The sequence below is a fragment of the Magallana gigas genome, chromosome 9 (genome assembly GCF_963853765.1).
Source record: "Magallana gigas chromosome 9, xbMagGiga1.1, whole genome shotgun sequence".
NCBI classification, from domain to species: Eukaryota; Metazoa; Mollusca; class Bivalvia; order Ostreida; family Ostreidae; genus Magallana; species Magallana gigas.
Window position 1 is genome coordinate 34,918,964 of NC_088861.1, and position 16,883 is coordinate 34,935,846.

The following is a 16,883-nucleotide window of genomic DNA, read 5'->3' on the forward strand; positions in this document are numbered from 1 at the left end:
GTGAGTGTAAAGATGTTAACGTAAAACTTTTGTCATGTTTTTTTGTGGGGTTTTTTTTTTTTTTTTTTGTTTTGGGTTTTTTTTTTATCGTTTTATTCAATTTCGTACATGTAGTTTCTATGTATATCTAAATCATACAAATAAATCAATTTATAAGAAAAAAAAAGACGTGTCTCACAACAATATTTTAACAATTGTGTTAAATTTTCAATCACGTCGATTCTTAAGTCACATTTACTAAATTTCAAAACATTAACATAGAAATACATAAGAAAAATGTTTAAAATCTCTCAAGAACCACTGCACCAGAAATGCCAATTTCTACACAAAAGCTTGCATACAAAGTGGGGATTCTAAATTGTTAGAATCCTGACCCGCGAACCAAAACTTGGGCCCCAGGCGGGGTTCAAAGTTGAACATAGAAATATAGTGGAAACATGTTTTCAAAAATTCTTAAGAACGATTGCACCAGAAATGCCAATATTTACACAAAAGCTTGTGTATATATAGTGAAGATTCTTAATTGAAATCAAAGTACTGAAGTACTGACGGGAGTTGATTTTATCGATTATCATTTATTTTAAAGCTGCTTGGGTCCGATCTCATATCAAATTTTGCGCACGTTTTTAAACGGTGGTTATGCTAAGTATTTGTATAATAATAGACATTGCAGTAGTTTTTTCTAGTCAATTAAGCCAAATTTCAATGAAAAAATCATGTACAAAATTTGTTAACAAAACAAACGACATGAATTGGGTATCGCGTTATTTCGCCTCATGTTAAAATTCACATATGACGTCAAGAGGGATTTGGTTGTATAACGACTTTGACATCTCTATAAGTAAAGGTCGTAATGTTTAGACAAACTACAAACGTTTTGTTCGCTTATATATCTGAAGTTTGCTTTGTTTACAATCGATGCATAGCATGCGGGTTGAATTGTTCATATTATATAAAATCTTACTATTCTTAAAGTGTTTATAGTGTTTATAGATAAGTTTCCTTGAAAAAACAATGCTTCAGCATACATTACATCGAATTTTTCTATTATATTCAAGAACTAAGACTTGTCAGCGGTGATGATTTGTGTTTGGTCCAAACACTGTTTCACTATCGGTTTGCCAGAGTGACTGCTTAGGAGAGTTGATTAAAATCAACTCCCAAAAATCATGAACATTGAACAAAACCCGGAGACCAAGGCGCGGGGTTCAAAGTTTAACATAGAACTACATAGGAAAAATGTTTTAAAATCTTCTTCTCAAGGACCACTGCACAGGAAAAGTCAATATTTACAAAAAAGCTTGGATATATAGTGAAGAGTCTAAATTGTAATAATAATGACCCCCATACTTAAATTGAGGCCCCAGGCGGGGTCAAAGTTTCACATAGAAATACATAGGAAAAATATTTAAAAATCATCTTCTCAAGAACCACTGCACCAATAATGCCAATATTTGCACAAAAGCTTGTATATATAGTAAAGGTTGTAAATTGTAAAAATCGTGACCCCCGGACCTAACATAGGGCTCCAGATGGGGTTCAAAATTTAACATAGAAATACACAGGAAACATGTTTAAAATCTTCTCAGAACTACAATGCAGCAGTTTGGGAAATTACTATGGATACTCTATTCTTTAAAATTGACAATAGAATGTATAGTATTTATAATATAATAAAAATATGTTGTTAGTGCATCAGAGTTTGCTTATTTAGCGCAGGTAAACAATTAATTGTCTGTTTTACCGAAGTCTTAATTTGAATTGATACGTAAACATTCCAAAATACAGGCGATATTTCCCTTCAGGTTAAAAACCATGAACGAAATTCAAAACAACTTAAACCACGGTCACGAGTGAAAATGTCAACGCATTGAAAGATTTAAGTTAACCTCAATTCACTTCACGAAATCGGCACAAATATATTTAGCATGTTTCGAGTATCCCTTCGCACGTAAACTGTTGCACAACAAGCAAATTCATCTTTGTCAGTTTGACCCGTTTGTCATGCGTCAACATTCAAACATGGCTGCTCTATACAAAGAATTTTCGTTTTTGATATGGAATACCGAACCCGATGTTATAAACTGATTGACCGCAATTATCTCTTCATTTTTATTTTCGTAAATTACTCAGATTTGAAACAGAATTCGCCGATAATTTTTGCAATTTATATTTTCCTTTCCATAAGGATTATTTATGCAAAATTACATTGAATTTGACTCAGTAGTTCTTAAGAAGATTTTTTTTTTAAAATGCACCCCCCCCCTTTTCTACAGTTTCGAGGTTTTCTCCGTTTTAAATAAAGATAGGTCTTTCATTTCTGCAATTAATAATCACCTTTCTATAGGTATGCTCTTTACCAAATTTGGTTGAAATTTGCCAAGTGGTTCTAGAGAAGAAGTTTAGAATGCGAAAAGTTTACAGACGGACGGACAAACGGACGACGGACAAAAGGTGATCAAAAAAGCTCACTTGAGCTTTCAGCTCAGGTGAGCTAAAAATGGAATCAAATTAAAGCAGCTTTATTTTCTTTCCTTTTTTGGATAAGCAGGGTTCAAAGCCTACACGTGGATCCTTCACATTTGTAACATGACAAGGTACGAACAATTTTTAATGTAATTAAAAATCATTTAAATTTCTTGCTAATCAAAACAATGTTTTATGTTTTAGGTTTACCCAATCCAACATTGTATGAATTATTCTATCCTATCCTAAACGAAATCCTGAAAAAGTAGGAAAGGGTGAGTAGTCACGAGTAAGAAGAAAATGTCCGGCCTTATGCTCCACCCAAACTCTATCGCCTTGAGCTAACTGAAGAACAGCAGAATTACCTGCAGACCCATATCTGTAGGTTTCGTTCATGCCACTTGGTATAGCTGGAATTCCAACTAAACGAGATCCGTTTAAAACAATATTAGCCTCGGCTGCGTCTTTATGTGACGCCAAAAAGCACATAAAAACATAAACACCGCTTTTTGGCGTTGTAAAAACTCCTGTGGACGCATCGTAGCCTCTTCCATTATTAGAAATGACGTGTGGAAAAATGATTATCTCCTTTGGTGCCCACTGCTTATCTATGTCGCGGATCGTTCCAGCAGTAAAATATATTTTTCTCTGAATGTCCGAAACTATATAAACAAAAAAGACATGCAAAATTGAAAGATCTATATTGAATTTAAAACTTTTTTTGATATATTATATCAAAGTTACTTTAATATACTTAAGGTCATAATAATATTATATTGGGTGCATGCATATTAAGTGTTCTCTCGCGTAGGTGATCTCGTATAAATCAAAGTGGATTGTTAATAAAATTTACAAAAGTATATGTACGTCCTCGGCTATTCTAGAACTTAGTTATCGTTCGGCACCTATGTGTCCTGTATCAGACATAAAAGCACGGATATGTTAATAATTCTGTACGATTCGCCTTTCTCATTCGTCAGTTGTAAAGGGCATGTTGAACAGTTTACCGTAATAACGAAGTCTATAACCAGGTGAAATTGTTTACATGCTGTTTATTTCGTACAACAATTGACTCAACCTATATCTTATATGTAAACCTCTAAAAATACATTTAAATTAAAATATGTCCCCATTAGACAACACAAGACATCAACCAACCATAATGCTATTGCTATAGATGTAAACTAAACTTATTAACATTATAATTTATCCTTACTTGAATTAATTATGCCTGAAATTGTAGTGGATGTTGCACTTGTTTTTGTGTTAAAGTTTGTTTTCATCCTAGACATTTCATTCATCATCTCGTCTTTCTGTTGTTTTAAACCCAAGTCGAATTCAAATGCCAGGGCTTCTTTTACACTTAGTAACTCCGAATGTGGAAACTTAGTTCTGTTAATTTCCAAGTCGAAATCACTTGTTAAATTTTTCAGACGCATCACCTCTCTTTGGAAGACGCGATTTGTTTCCTTTTCATTTTTTAGCTCTTCCTTGATTATTCTCATATCGTGTTGAAGTTCGGTCACCTGTGATAAGGTAGAACTCAAATGCAACAATGCTGAAGACAGCTGGTTCAAAGTAGATGCATGTTCCGTCTTTAAGATTTTGATATCATTCTGAAGGGAAAGTAACAGATCCAACTCTCTCCCGTGTTCGTGTCCAGATGTAGTTGGCGTTTGTCCATTTGCCATGAAGTAAAGTATGAAAAACGTAAAATATATAAAAAATATTTTATTATCCATTTCTAAGTTAACCCAATAGCTTCTAGTAATCGCTCGTTGATGTATATTGATAACATTTGCTATTTCAATCCCATGAAATTATTTACTCAAACTCAATATGAAAGATAACTTGATCACGGGGGTTATAATCATAGCATACACCTGTACAATCACATATGGTCATTCTAAAGGTCACATATTTTTGTTTGTAGACGGCAAAGTATAACCTATTAAAGTAACTTGTACATTTGCAATTGGTGCGAGTTGGCTTATTGGGTGCAAAAATTATGGGTATCCTATAATAATATATCTATACCAATAGACACGAACTTTGGGGCTTTGATAACGAGAAATCGGAAGAGTACTGTCTTTTGTTTTATACGTTTTAAACATCATTGGTACTTGAAAATTACCAATTTGTTTTTATTTTTCCTCAATCAAGCTTCGCTAATTAATAATCAACGAAAATCCCTTTAGAAAATCCGGAAATCATCTAGATTTTTTTAATTTTACAATCTTGCGCATGCGCATTACATTCACGCTAAATCTTGGTATGCTCTTTAGTTTATGTTTCTACAATATCACATTTGTAGGGATAAACTCAGAAACTATATTACAAGTATGTGTAAATTTTCACTGAAAATTTGTGATATGTTCTGTTCATCAAAGGAAATACGGGAGATAACTCTAACTCAGTGCATTCAATATGAAAAATTCCGAAAGTTCCGAATGTCTACATGGTGTGTTAATTCGAAGCAAGTAAAACGTTGGTAAAAAAGTGTTGAATTATTCCAGTCCCTGATTCTTCATTAATATGAATTAAATTTTTGGGTGAAAGGTATTAACAGCCTCAAAATGGTTTGTTATAAATAATTTGACTGTTATTTTCAATGCAGCTTCATTTATCTAACTTTCTCCAAAATCGTTTCGGAGTTACGGTTATATTGGAAGCATTTTAACTGTGGTGAAGGCCTGTGCCGAGACACATTTAGATTATTCTAACTACGCAGAGTGAAATGAAATTAATAGCATTATCGTGGGCTTAAGCTTGGTTATGTAAATGTCAACAATACGGTGTGTCGATGTATCTATTTCATAAATGTCCCATATCATTTGCAATGTCAACCCCTGCACGCACGAGTCAAACTCTAGTATTGAGAAAGTAAAGAGAATTTAAGAATGAGAGACCAGGAAATGTTTAAAAAAATAACAAAAGAGATCAATGAGAGACGTGAAGTAACACGCTCACAAAATATGTGTGCGTGAGTTAAAAATCGTAAAAATATGATGTCAGCTAGATCTGATAATAATCTACATTAACAAATGAAGGATCCTAGCTTTACAAAAAATGATATTATCAAAATACAATAATCTAGCAGACGGTAAAATTTGCAATGCCTTCTTTTTATTTCGTCATAGGCATCGATATTTGCTGAAAGAGTATTCGTCTTAAAAGAAAAGGAATTAGCGTAAAAAAAAAAAATCAAAATCATGATTCATGAATGTACCAATCCTGTTCAACTCATACGCACTGAAGATTGGTTACTGAATACATTGTCAATCTGATAAGGTATCAACCCACAGACAAAGTTTACCGCATAGTAATGGACAAGAATATTCTTTTGATTATCGCCGTATTTCCATTTATTCAAAGTAAGTTTGCATGTTTGTTTCATGTAGAAGACCATGGTTGAACATGACATGATTAAAAATACCCATAAAGTGTAAACTAAGGGATCCTAGAAGGTCACGTGTTTTATCTTTTTTACAATGCCATAATGTTAGGAATTCCCTTAAACGTTAAGGTTCTGTATAGCAGAAACACAAATGTATGCTCGCTATGAAAGTGTCTGTGTTTACGTTTGTTTTCCAAATGTGATACAAAAGTGTTGCTTTTATGAACATCACATGCTAAATATTCAAACAAAAATTGTTTTCAAAAGTCAAAAAAAAAAGAATATCAGCGTTTGTTTATCTCAGTTTAAATAATCAGATACACCTTTTCTTTAAAATACAACTAAATATAAACTGTTTCAGGGTGGTAGACATTTTGTCCGTAAAGCCAATGCATGGATATTTTTATTAGTATGGTCAATTTATTTTTCAGGGCATTAAACTGTAGACTTCAAATGACAATATATATATAATAGCATTTTATACAAGGACAGTACAAGATCTTTCTTTCATTTATTGTATGTGATTGAGTGTTTTAAAATACGCACGCAATGAGTCTCTTAAATATGAATTGATAAATACGAATCTCTCTTATAGAAAAATAAAAGGAAAAGTACATAATTTATATTCTGCCAATGTCATCAATCAAAATTTCTCGTTACTGATTTTTCTGATTACATAATAATTCCAGACTTTTACTTTGTCATTCTTTACAATCGTTTTGATAAAGAGAGATACAGGTTTTAACACATCTAAGTGTGTCAGTCAAGCCAAGTATGTCAGGCTATATAGGGTTGTTTTCTTCGTATCTAGGGCAATACATCTGATAGGAAAAGTCAAGGTCCAAATATAATCACATTGAGACTATCTTAACACAGTTTACGCAAAATTGATATGTTTTGAGTTAGTTTAAAATAGGGATTTAGGTTGCCATTGTCAGATAAAATGACGTATGACTTATGAAAGAAAGGAAAAATGTGTGCTAAATGACCAATCTTTTTATTAATGACAAATACTTTCATTCACACATTAACTTTTTTCCCCAAGGATTATATGTTAAGCACAATTAATTATCACTGAAAATATTTGTAAAAGTTTATTTGTGATACAAACGCTGTCACTTGTACCGCCATTTTTTAAAAGGTGACGTAAGGTCAAATTGATTCTAGACGTTTACATTTCACCAAACTAACTGTTGTCATCGTTTAATTCATTTATTTATTTAAAGGTGTTTGGTCCGTTGGTTGTCCAAACCACTGGAAAAGGCATGGAAATTCCTGTTACCTCTTTATACAGGATGTTCCAGAGGACTTCATTGAAGCTGGAGTATAAATTAATATATAGTGTTTTCTTGATCTCACCCATTAGTGATAAAATAGTATATATTTGGCATGGAATGTCTAAAGGTAGTTTGTAAATATAACAAAAAACCATGTAGTTAGGGTTGTTAGGCTCTTGGAACTGCGACCATTAAGTTTATGTTTTAAACAATGAGAGCAATGTATGAAACCTAAAATTCACCTGCAAGATTATTTGTCTTACATATGGAGGGCTTTTTCATCATATTCAACATTTTTTTCTTATAATCTCTAAGCAGTATGTTATTTTCACATGTGCAATCCATTATATTTTCTAGTCATTTTGTGAAAGAAGAAATTCAAAGCTCGTAGAAATCGAAACAGCTGACGAAAACAACTTTTTGCGAACACAGATTCTTGGTACACACCCACAAGGTAAAATTATTGAACGCCAGAGAGTGGAAAAGTTATGAAAGATATTCATATTGACATTATTATTCTAACAAAATATCACTAAATTGATTAATTTTCGTTCATTAGAAGAAAAAAATTCGTAAAATACTTCCTATCCCTATCTATATCTTTATAACTTATTCCTGACCTACATAAACTGTGTTTTCTTCTTATCTAGTTACCACTCGTCGTCTTCATTAATCATACCAATACAATATCATGTTTGTATCAAAATATACTAGTACCCCTTATACAAATAGTGCCTGTTTTGGAGGGTAACAGTTGAAATTAACACCCCGAGAAAGCCTCGTTCCGCTTCGCGTCAGTTGACAATGGTTTTCAAGGGGTGTCAATTTCAACTGTTACTGTCCTCAATAGGCACTATTCATTTTATTATACTGAATGTTTTAATTTAAGAGAAAATTTTACTGCTTGTATATAGAAATGATCTAAATATATAAAAATAATCTTTAAGGGATTTGTTGTAATAATTTAAAAAAGAGGTCTTTACCTTTTGTAGAAGGTTACTGGATAGGGTTATCAGACATAGTGTTTGAGGGGGACTGGGTTTGGACGTCATCGCAGGCATCGCCCTCCTACACAGACTGGTCCCCAACTAGTCCCGACAATTATCAAAACCATCAAGATTGCGCCATGTTTTACGCATCACAAAATTTCCAATGGAATGACCATTTCTGTACAGTAAAAGCAGGGTACATTTGTGAGATGGAGTAAGTGAACTGTTTTTCATGTTTAAAAGAAGGCATTTATAATTCAATATCATATGAAATGTTTATAATCTATCTTTTAAGTTTTTGTTTCTGTTCAAACATTTTTAATACAGGTTTTTTGTTTTTTGGTTTTTTTAAGCACGCTTTAATATTAACAACAGAGTTGTGATTGGTCATTTAGTTACATTCTTTTGTAAATTAAATTTGAATGTTTTTATCATTACAGTGCAGAGAGCGAACCAGTAGACGTAATAGGATAAACACAGCTAAACGTCATCCCATTTCTTAAAAAAGTTTTAAGAATAACAATAGGGGTGTCTATGTTGTGGTTCTTTGTAACATTACGCCATGAGGCGGTTATAAAAAAAATATGAAAATAATAAATAGTTGTTTATTCCTGTAAAGTAACTCGATGACACTTTCAAATATAATAAAAACGAGTAATTAGTGTATATCATTCCTATTATTTTTTAATCTTACAAAAATTCAGTTCCAAAAATGTTAATGCTTTAAAAAAATTAAAATAAGTACTTGAAAATATTAAACATAATTTAATTTAACACTTACATTTATACCAACAGTAGTCTGACACTATCTTATTAATTACTCTTAAGTTTAATATAGTAAAACAATCAATGCCAGCAATTACAAAATCGCTTCATATATTTAATTTTATTGAGACTGTGAATGCTACGAAATTACTTGTTGGTGGTAATTTACCACATCTTACAATGTCCTGAACGTTAAATACAATTTGAGTTATAAATACATGTATGAATTTGTGGGCATTATGGTTAAAATGTTGGTTTGTTAACTTTAGTCCTTTTTATAAAAAACTAGATTTTTAAAACTTTAATATAAGTTTAATTAGCATAATTATTTTAAACTTTTTTGTTTCAGAAATTGACACCTTATTGATATATTTATATCGGTAGGAGGCCAATCTCGTACAAATATTAAAATGTGTATCCATTATAATAAATAGATTTTTACAAGTATTTCTTTACCTGCATAATAAATAGTATTACATTTTTTCGTTTGTGTTGTTCGTCCGACGGTAGCGACGATAACTACTGTCCCATCTTCGTGGGGGAGGGGGTTGACCTGGATGGTGGGTGCAGAGGTAACTGCATGGTTAGGCCGATCCTCGCACGGAATAGTCTCGGATAGAGAGGACAGGGGATGGAGAAGGTCGTGACTAAGAGGATATTTTAGTCGTAATACATTATATCCTTAAATCAAATATGCATCAATTGACTATATTTTTTTCATTATCCTTCGCCTCAACGTATCAAAAATAACAACATTGGAAAAGATAAATATTTATAAACACTAACAAAAAGTCACTGTGATTTTTATATGTAGATATGAATGCCGACAAAGTGATATCACTATTCGTCCCATAGTATTTCTTCAGGAAAGGTTTTAATATTTTACCTACATATTTCTATGTTTAAATGTATATCGCTTTAAGGAGCCAAGTAATAATCCGTGGGTCGTGGTTTTAATGATTTAAAGTCTACACTATAAATGGATGCTTGAAAAGCAATCTCGCAAATTGTAGCATTGAAGTTTATGAAAAGAAAAATTAAAAACAGGTTCTCCATATAATTCTATGTGGAACATTGAACCCTACCTAACTTTGGTTTGAATATTTACATTATAGGTGCTGTGATTTTTGGGTTTTTTCTTCTTGTAAGAAGAACACTTTAGGACACACGTCCTTATTTAACTGTTTCGTAATTATCTTTCATTTAAACAATTTAGAATGTCCTTTCCATTAGGGTGCTCTGTACAAAATTTGGCTAATTTCGATCAGTATCATGATAGAAAAGTCAAAGATGTCAGAAGTTTACCGAGTCAAGAAACTGTACACAATTGGCGACATGTCGAAAAAATAACAGGGTGATATGAAATATACATAGGCGCACCAGGATATATCAGTTCGTTAATGTAAAAAAAATGTAATGCCTTAAGGAAGGAGTCTTCTCGTTATCAAACATATTTCTTATAATAAGAAATTCATGAAATTTTGACACAGTCAAACGGATCATATTACCAAATGATTCTATCAGTTTTATCAAATTTGACCTTTTCGTTTTTGCATAAAGGTCAGGTCAAGGTCACTACCTTTTTCCTCAACGTAAAGGATGATAAAAATAAGTGTGGATCTTTGTAGTTCTGTAGACATTTGTTTAAGATTTGAATATTCTATTCTTCAATGAAATGATAGAATATCAGAATGTCTATCAGCTTATACTACTAAATAGGAATAAATATTTATACTAAAATTGATATTGCTTAGCCCGCATTTCCTCTAATTTTCTTAAATTTTGAAGAAATTTTTATTATTTTTTTATGCTTCAAATAAATAAAATAAATATATATAAATATACAAATAAATAAAATATATATGATTTTTATGTAAAATGAAAACAATATATTGACCATTTTATAAGAGAGAAAAACTGATTTTAGTGATTTTTTCACAAAAATCAGTGTATAGAATGGGCGCTTTAAAAAGCCTATAAAAATGTAGTTTGATAGGCAAATCATATTTTAAAAACATATTCTGAAACCCAAGTATCATATCATTAGTTTACATTAGTGAAAAAAATCCAACATTAATGTTATTGTTTTTAAAATGCTTAATCAGACTCATTAATCTGCAGCAATTCTGAATTGCGCAACATGTGATATTTTCCTACGCCAATATTACGCCAAAAATATAGTCCCTGTTAGATTGTAAACTTTGATTACTTTTTCTATGCCAAGTTGTATGATGATAAAAAAGAAAGAAAAATATTCTATTTTAATTTCCTTTCATCTTGATTTAATGAACAATTAATCAAATTTACGTTTGACAAGTCGAAAACCAGAAAAATCTCCTTCCTTAAATGAATAAACGTTGACTTTCCTCTTTTAAAACTCCTTTCCTTATTTTTTTCCGTGAAAGTAAAATATTAATTTGACACGCTTTTAAATCCATCCTTTATTTTGTATTAAAAGCTGAAAACTTTGAAGCATTGTTTTTGCCATAATTTTCTAGATTTTAAATTGCCCTAAAAATTGAGTCAGGAAAAAAATTGAGATAATAATCTTGTTCTATTTACATATATTTATAACTTACGTATGCACCTTAAATCCGATTATACTTATATTGCGGACCTGATAAGTAAAACAGACAGGTAAAGAGTTTAGTACTATAGAAATGGAGAAGAAACTAATTTTACTTTTAACCATGGTTTCTTTCATATCAGGTAATTGTACAAGATTAATCTGGATAAAATGATAATGCTTCAAATTTTCAAACGTTTTCATTCAGAGCATATTAGACCCATGGGTATTGGCGTGTTGTTAATTTCTGGTACATCGTTTCGACTTAATTAAATAGTTTTTAGCGTTTGTCACATTCATTCAGTCAAAACCTGAAATTTTGCTTTCAACATTCAAAATGTAAGAAAAAACCGCTTTGTTTGCATAAAAAAGAATTGTGGGCTCTGTATCTCACATAACTCCACAACAGACATTTAAATTTTGGTTTATCAGTAGAAATGCGTTTCCAAAGCATTGTTAAATCGGGAGAATAATTTTTTACCAAAATCGTAACGATGCCCCTGTAAAAAGCATGCAAGTTATTCATACTGAGATAATGGTAAGACCAGTCATGTACATCCTTAAATTTTTGGTAATTTTAAAATTGCCATGCATAAGCAAAGGTTGTCCCGGCTGATTAAATATTCCCTAATTTATAGGTTTGCTTGCATAATGATAATGATAAAGTCCTGTCTCTCTTTCTGAAGGTGCTTGGTCTGCGGGATGTCCCGACCATTGGAAAAGGCACGGAAATTCTTGTTACGCCTTTATACAGGATGTTCCAGAGGACTTCATTGAGGCCGGGGTATGACAACTTTTGCTTCTAAAATACATACTAGTAGTAATGACAAACACATGAAATTTTCGCGTCTCATATATAGATAGTTTTTTTTAAAGAAATGATGCGTACCTAAAGAGCTTTATAACGATTCTATCAAACGAGAAAAAATTTTGTAAAGTATAGTGATGGTTGAAAACTAGTTGCATTGCCTTTGGATTTTATGTGCATACAGTACTGTAAGGAACTATTACATAACATGTACGTACCAACTTAAACATCGCTCTTGTCATTCAAGAACGGTTTTAATACATTTTTTTTACACTTTTTGTATTCAGTTATTACTGATAAGGCCGTCTCTGTACTACCCTGGAGACGGCGCGCATTTGCGACTTTGAGAATGGTTTGGGACACAGGTTTCCAGAGATTTTTCTATTTAATAGTTTCTTATCTCTGCGGGTTTTTTTTCTGGCCGGTCACGTCGTCGATAAAATGATCAGATATTTTGTTTAAAAAGGGTGTGGCAGTGGGTTTTTTTATATCGTATTATATGTACATGTACATGATACATTTTTGTATTGTTCAGCTTAAAATAAACTTCCGGTTCCCCCGTATGCATTCTGGGCTAGTCGTCAAATATATATATTTGCTTGTCATTTTTGTAAGAATAGGTAAGACTTTAGTGTTTAGTACCAAACAATGCACGTGGCTTCATTTCTTCTGATTTGAACATATTGTTATACCAAAATACAGTTGGGATTGGGCACAAGTTCCATAACTTGTTTCTTCTAGTCTCACTGATCATAGCTTAATTACATGACTGTATTTTTTTTTCATTCTCTCGTAATAAAAAACATTGACAGTATATTTCGAACTTTTTAGTCTTTCTGTGAAAGAAGAAATTCAAAGCTCGTAGAAATTGAATCTGCTGATGAAAATACCTTTCTGCGAACACAAATTACTGGTACACACCCACAAGGTAAGTTTGAGAAAGAAAGAGAGAGAGAGACTCACTAATTACGTTGGTTTCGGTCTGGCAAAAATCCTGAAAAATGTTTGCGACACAACACTCAATGCTGTTTTCATGGATAGTTTACACTATGTTCCTATGTCTAAGCATATCAAAGTTACTCTACGTTTAGAAATGTCTAATATAATTTAAGGCAATAAACAGATATATTTTGAAGACAAAAATGCTTTGAGAGTAAAAAATATATTATTTATAGTGAAGTGCTACTTAAGAGGCCATTAATAAAACAACTTGAATAACCCACCTCTTCCATTTGTAGTAAGTTTTCGAGTAGGGCTTGGATTTAAATAATTAAAACAACTCATTTTTACCATTAAGAGAAAGGTTTTTGAAGGGTTTTGTTAAAATAACTTTAAAAATAACAGACATTCTACCATATGTAGATGATTATTGGGTATACAACAATTGGATTAGCACATTTTTACAATGAATTTTTAGAGGGTTATTGGATTGGACTGTCAGACATCTTGTTTGAGGGGGACTGGCTATGGACCTCGTCACAGACCTCTCCCTCCTACACAGACTGGTCCCCCACTAGTCCGAACAATGCTGGACACCATCAAGATTGCGCCATGTTTTATGCACCAGAGAGTTTCCACTGGAATGACCATTACTGCACAGTCAAGGCAGCGTTCATCTGTGAGATGGAGTAAGTGTTTTGCAACACCCCCCCCCCCCCCAAAAAAAAAACCCGCATAGATTAATCATGGCATCAAATTAAACTTGACTGAACCTAACTTACTGAAACCAAGCTAACCTCTTACCATTTCATCTTTTAAAAAAAAGACATACATGTAGTTTATTATAGTTACAGTTTTCCGTAAATGAACACAGTGGTCAAAAAGCTCATTTAAAGGTTATCAAACAACGAGAAAGTTCATTTGATAGTTGTCAACCAATTTTATTACGTAATTTTGTGGAGCAAGGCCGTTAAGATTTAAAGATGTATAATTATAATAAGAAAGAGGAAGCATGCTCTTTTCATAGTTTACTGATTTTGCACGTTGGGTTTTATTTAAACAGTAAACTGTTTTCTTTGGTGATTCATCCGGAGTATGAAGGTGGCGACATTGCAAAACAATTTATAACCCGCGTTACCAGTTTATGTAAAAAAAATTCTACGATGATCGCTTTCTTCATAGTCCGCATGAAAAATCAAAGATAGTTTCTTAATGTTGATATTTTCATCTTTCTTGTAATAAATCATTGCATTAATCATAAATACATGTAGTAGGTAAAAGTAAGTATTTTTTTAATATAAATCAGTACGTTGGATGAAAGAAATGTCCATATCTTCCTATATGGGAATTTGAGTCTGTCATCATCATGATTATTTCGCACAGTCCGGAATTTTTCGTAGGTTGTTGAAGGTTTCGATCAATCGATAACCTGTTTAGAACTCTATAGTGTACATTTCAATCAATTATCTCTCTCTCTTTCTCTCTTTCTCTCTCTTTCTCTCTCGATCGATACACACCTATTATTATAATTTTTCATTACAGAGCACAAACGGAGCCAGTAGATGTCGTTGGATAAAGATCTTGTATAATAAATGACTATACACTGTTCTAAAAGAACATATTATACATTACAGATATGTGACCTCTTTGCATGTGTTCTTATTTCTTATCTCATAAATGTTTGAGGTTTGAACCACAGTTGCCATTGTCTAAAGAATCCTTTAATGCAATAGTTTGTAGAATTGCTTTTTTTTTTAAATCTTACTTTATTAGATCTAGATTTTTTTTTTAAAGTTCATCGATAAATTAGAAAGTATACAAGAGAACTAGAAATTGACCAAGAAAAATAAATCTGACTCTAAAAAATAATTTTGAACCAAACTTTTTTTTTCTATATACATGCATGTACATCTCGCGTCAGTTAGTTGTAAAGCTTTAGACCCTGTCTGTCGGCGTTGTCTTATCTACGATATATATATATAATATTATAAGTGGGAGTAAGGAACTTATTGACAGCACTAGACTGCAACTGTACTGTCCTTGTAAAGGACACCAAATCACGTTGATTTCAGTTCTGAAAGACAAGATGAGTTTCTAAACAATTTAAATATAATGAAACACTAAAGTATAGTGATTGTATTAAGATAGGGCTAAATTTTTCAGTGGATACGCATGTGGAAGTTATCTTTCTTTAAATTCGCACAGAACCCCCCCCCCCCCCCCCCATTCATTGTGAATTAATTCCCTGCTCGGTGCTGTCTATTAATTTTGGTTAATACAACGTTTATATTAAAGTTTTGTGATTCAAAGATTCAAAACTAACTGAAGAAATTCATACATTGTTTTGAATTATTTCAATTACAAGACTTTAACATAATTGCACAATAAGTTTACCTTTTTATTTCGTCTCAGAAATTGACAGCCTATTGATACAAATATCATCTCGGTAGGGGATCCAATATCTTAAAAATTTTAAAACGTTTAAATAGATGTGACATCGATTCTAATATACAGATGATATTTTTAGGTTTTTCTTTATCTGCATGATATACTTAATTAATTACATAATACATGTGTTTGTATAGTATAACCCCATATAGATGTAAAGATGACGTCAGGGCTGTCACATTGTATATGTAAGAGGCCCGGAGATGGTCGTGGCCTAGAGATTTTTTCATTAAAATCAGAAAGGGAAAATATTCAAATTCTAAAGATAAATAATGCGGAATTTTCTTCACTAAATAATAGTTCTTGATTTAAAAAATCATATCTAATTTTAAGGCATGTGTTAAATATTCAGTATTCATACGGGTTATTTGAAACAGAACAGATTTAAATCATATTTAGTTATTAATTCAATTTGTACCTTTTCATTATCGATTTCAATCAATTCAACATTTACCCCAAATGCAAGCGCGCTTGTTCCCAATTTTCCATTGTATTTAAAAGTGTAATTACGACGAAATATTAAATTTCTTTATTGTACATAAATATAGGATTTCTTTATTGTATACTGCTACACTGTAATGATCTTTGGGAAGTGGGAGGTAGGGGTTGATTGGGGGCCGAGTTGGGTGGGTTGATAAAAATACCACGATGAATACATATGTCATGGAGAAAAACTTACAGTTTTTCAATATACTTATTCATCTCTGAAATATGTATTTAAATTTAATAATTCAAACAGTTAATTTTTCATTCTTTTTTAAATTCATTATATATATATATATATATTTTTAAAAATGAAAAATTAACTGTTTGAATTATTAAATTTAAATACATATTTCAGAGATGAATAAGTATATTGAAAAACTGTAAGTTTTTTGTCATGTAATCATTTTCAACTTTAGATTGAAAATTAATAAAAGACACATATGTACATGTGATTAATTAGAATATATTTAAAAGATGTAAAAAAAAAAAAAAAATAAAAAAAAAAAAAAAAACGAGTTGTGGGCATGATTTTGTTATACATGTACTGCGGAGAAAATTTATGTACATTGTACATCAGTCATGCAGCTTTATTTTGGACACGTGCGTTTGTTTGGGGATTTTTTTGACGTTTTTGTCATAGTTTCGGGATTTTTCAACGTTTTTGTCATATGTGGTTTTAGGGTTGTGTGATCAAACGGAGCATGAGGCCATAAATTAAAAACAGGCATGTATATCGTAATTA

The 16,883-nt window shown here is 31.7% G+C and overlaps 2 protein-coding genes across 2 annotated transcripts; both read left to right on the forward strand.

Moving 5' to 3' along the window:
- Nucleotides 1-5,715: 5,715 nt before the first annotated feature.
- Nucleotides 5,716-8,362, forward strand: LOC117691655 (perlucin-like protein). Its single transcript, XM_066072004.1, has 4 exons — nucleotides 5,716-5,840; nucleotides 7,090-7,187; nucleotides 7,498-7,594; nucleotides 8,133-8,362. The coding sequence occupies exons 1-4, from the start codon at nucleotides 5,792-5,794 to the stop codon at nucleotides 8,345-8,347; spliced, it is 459 nt and encodes a 152-aa protein (XP_065928076.1). The 5' UTR covers nucleotides 5,716-5,791; the 3' UTR covers nucleotides 8,348-8,362.
- A 3,077-nt stretch (nucleotides 8,363-11,439) lies between these two features.
- LOC117691483 (perlucin-like) lies at nucleotides 11,440-14,874 on the forward strand. Its single transcript, XM_034477616.2, has 5 exons — nucleotides 11,440-11,603; nucleotides 12,147-12,244; nucleotides 13,100-13,196; nucleotides 13,686-13,896; nucleotides 14,750-14,874. Exons 1-5 carry the CDS (start codon nucleotides 11,555-11,557, stop codon nucleotides 14,781-14,783), a joined length of 489 nt encoding a protein of 162 aa, XP_034333507.2. The 5' UTR covers nucleotides 11,440-11,554; the 3' UTR covers nucleotides 14,784-14,874.
- Nucleotides 14,875-16,883: the final 2,009 nt, after the last annotated feature.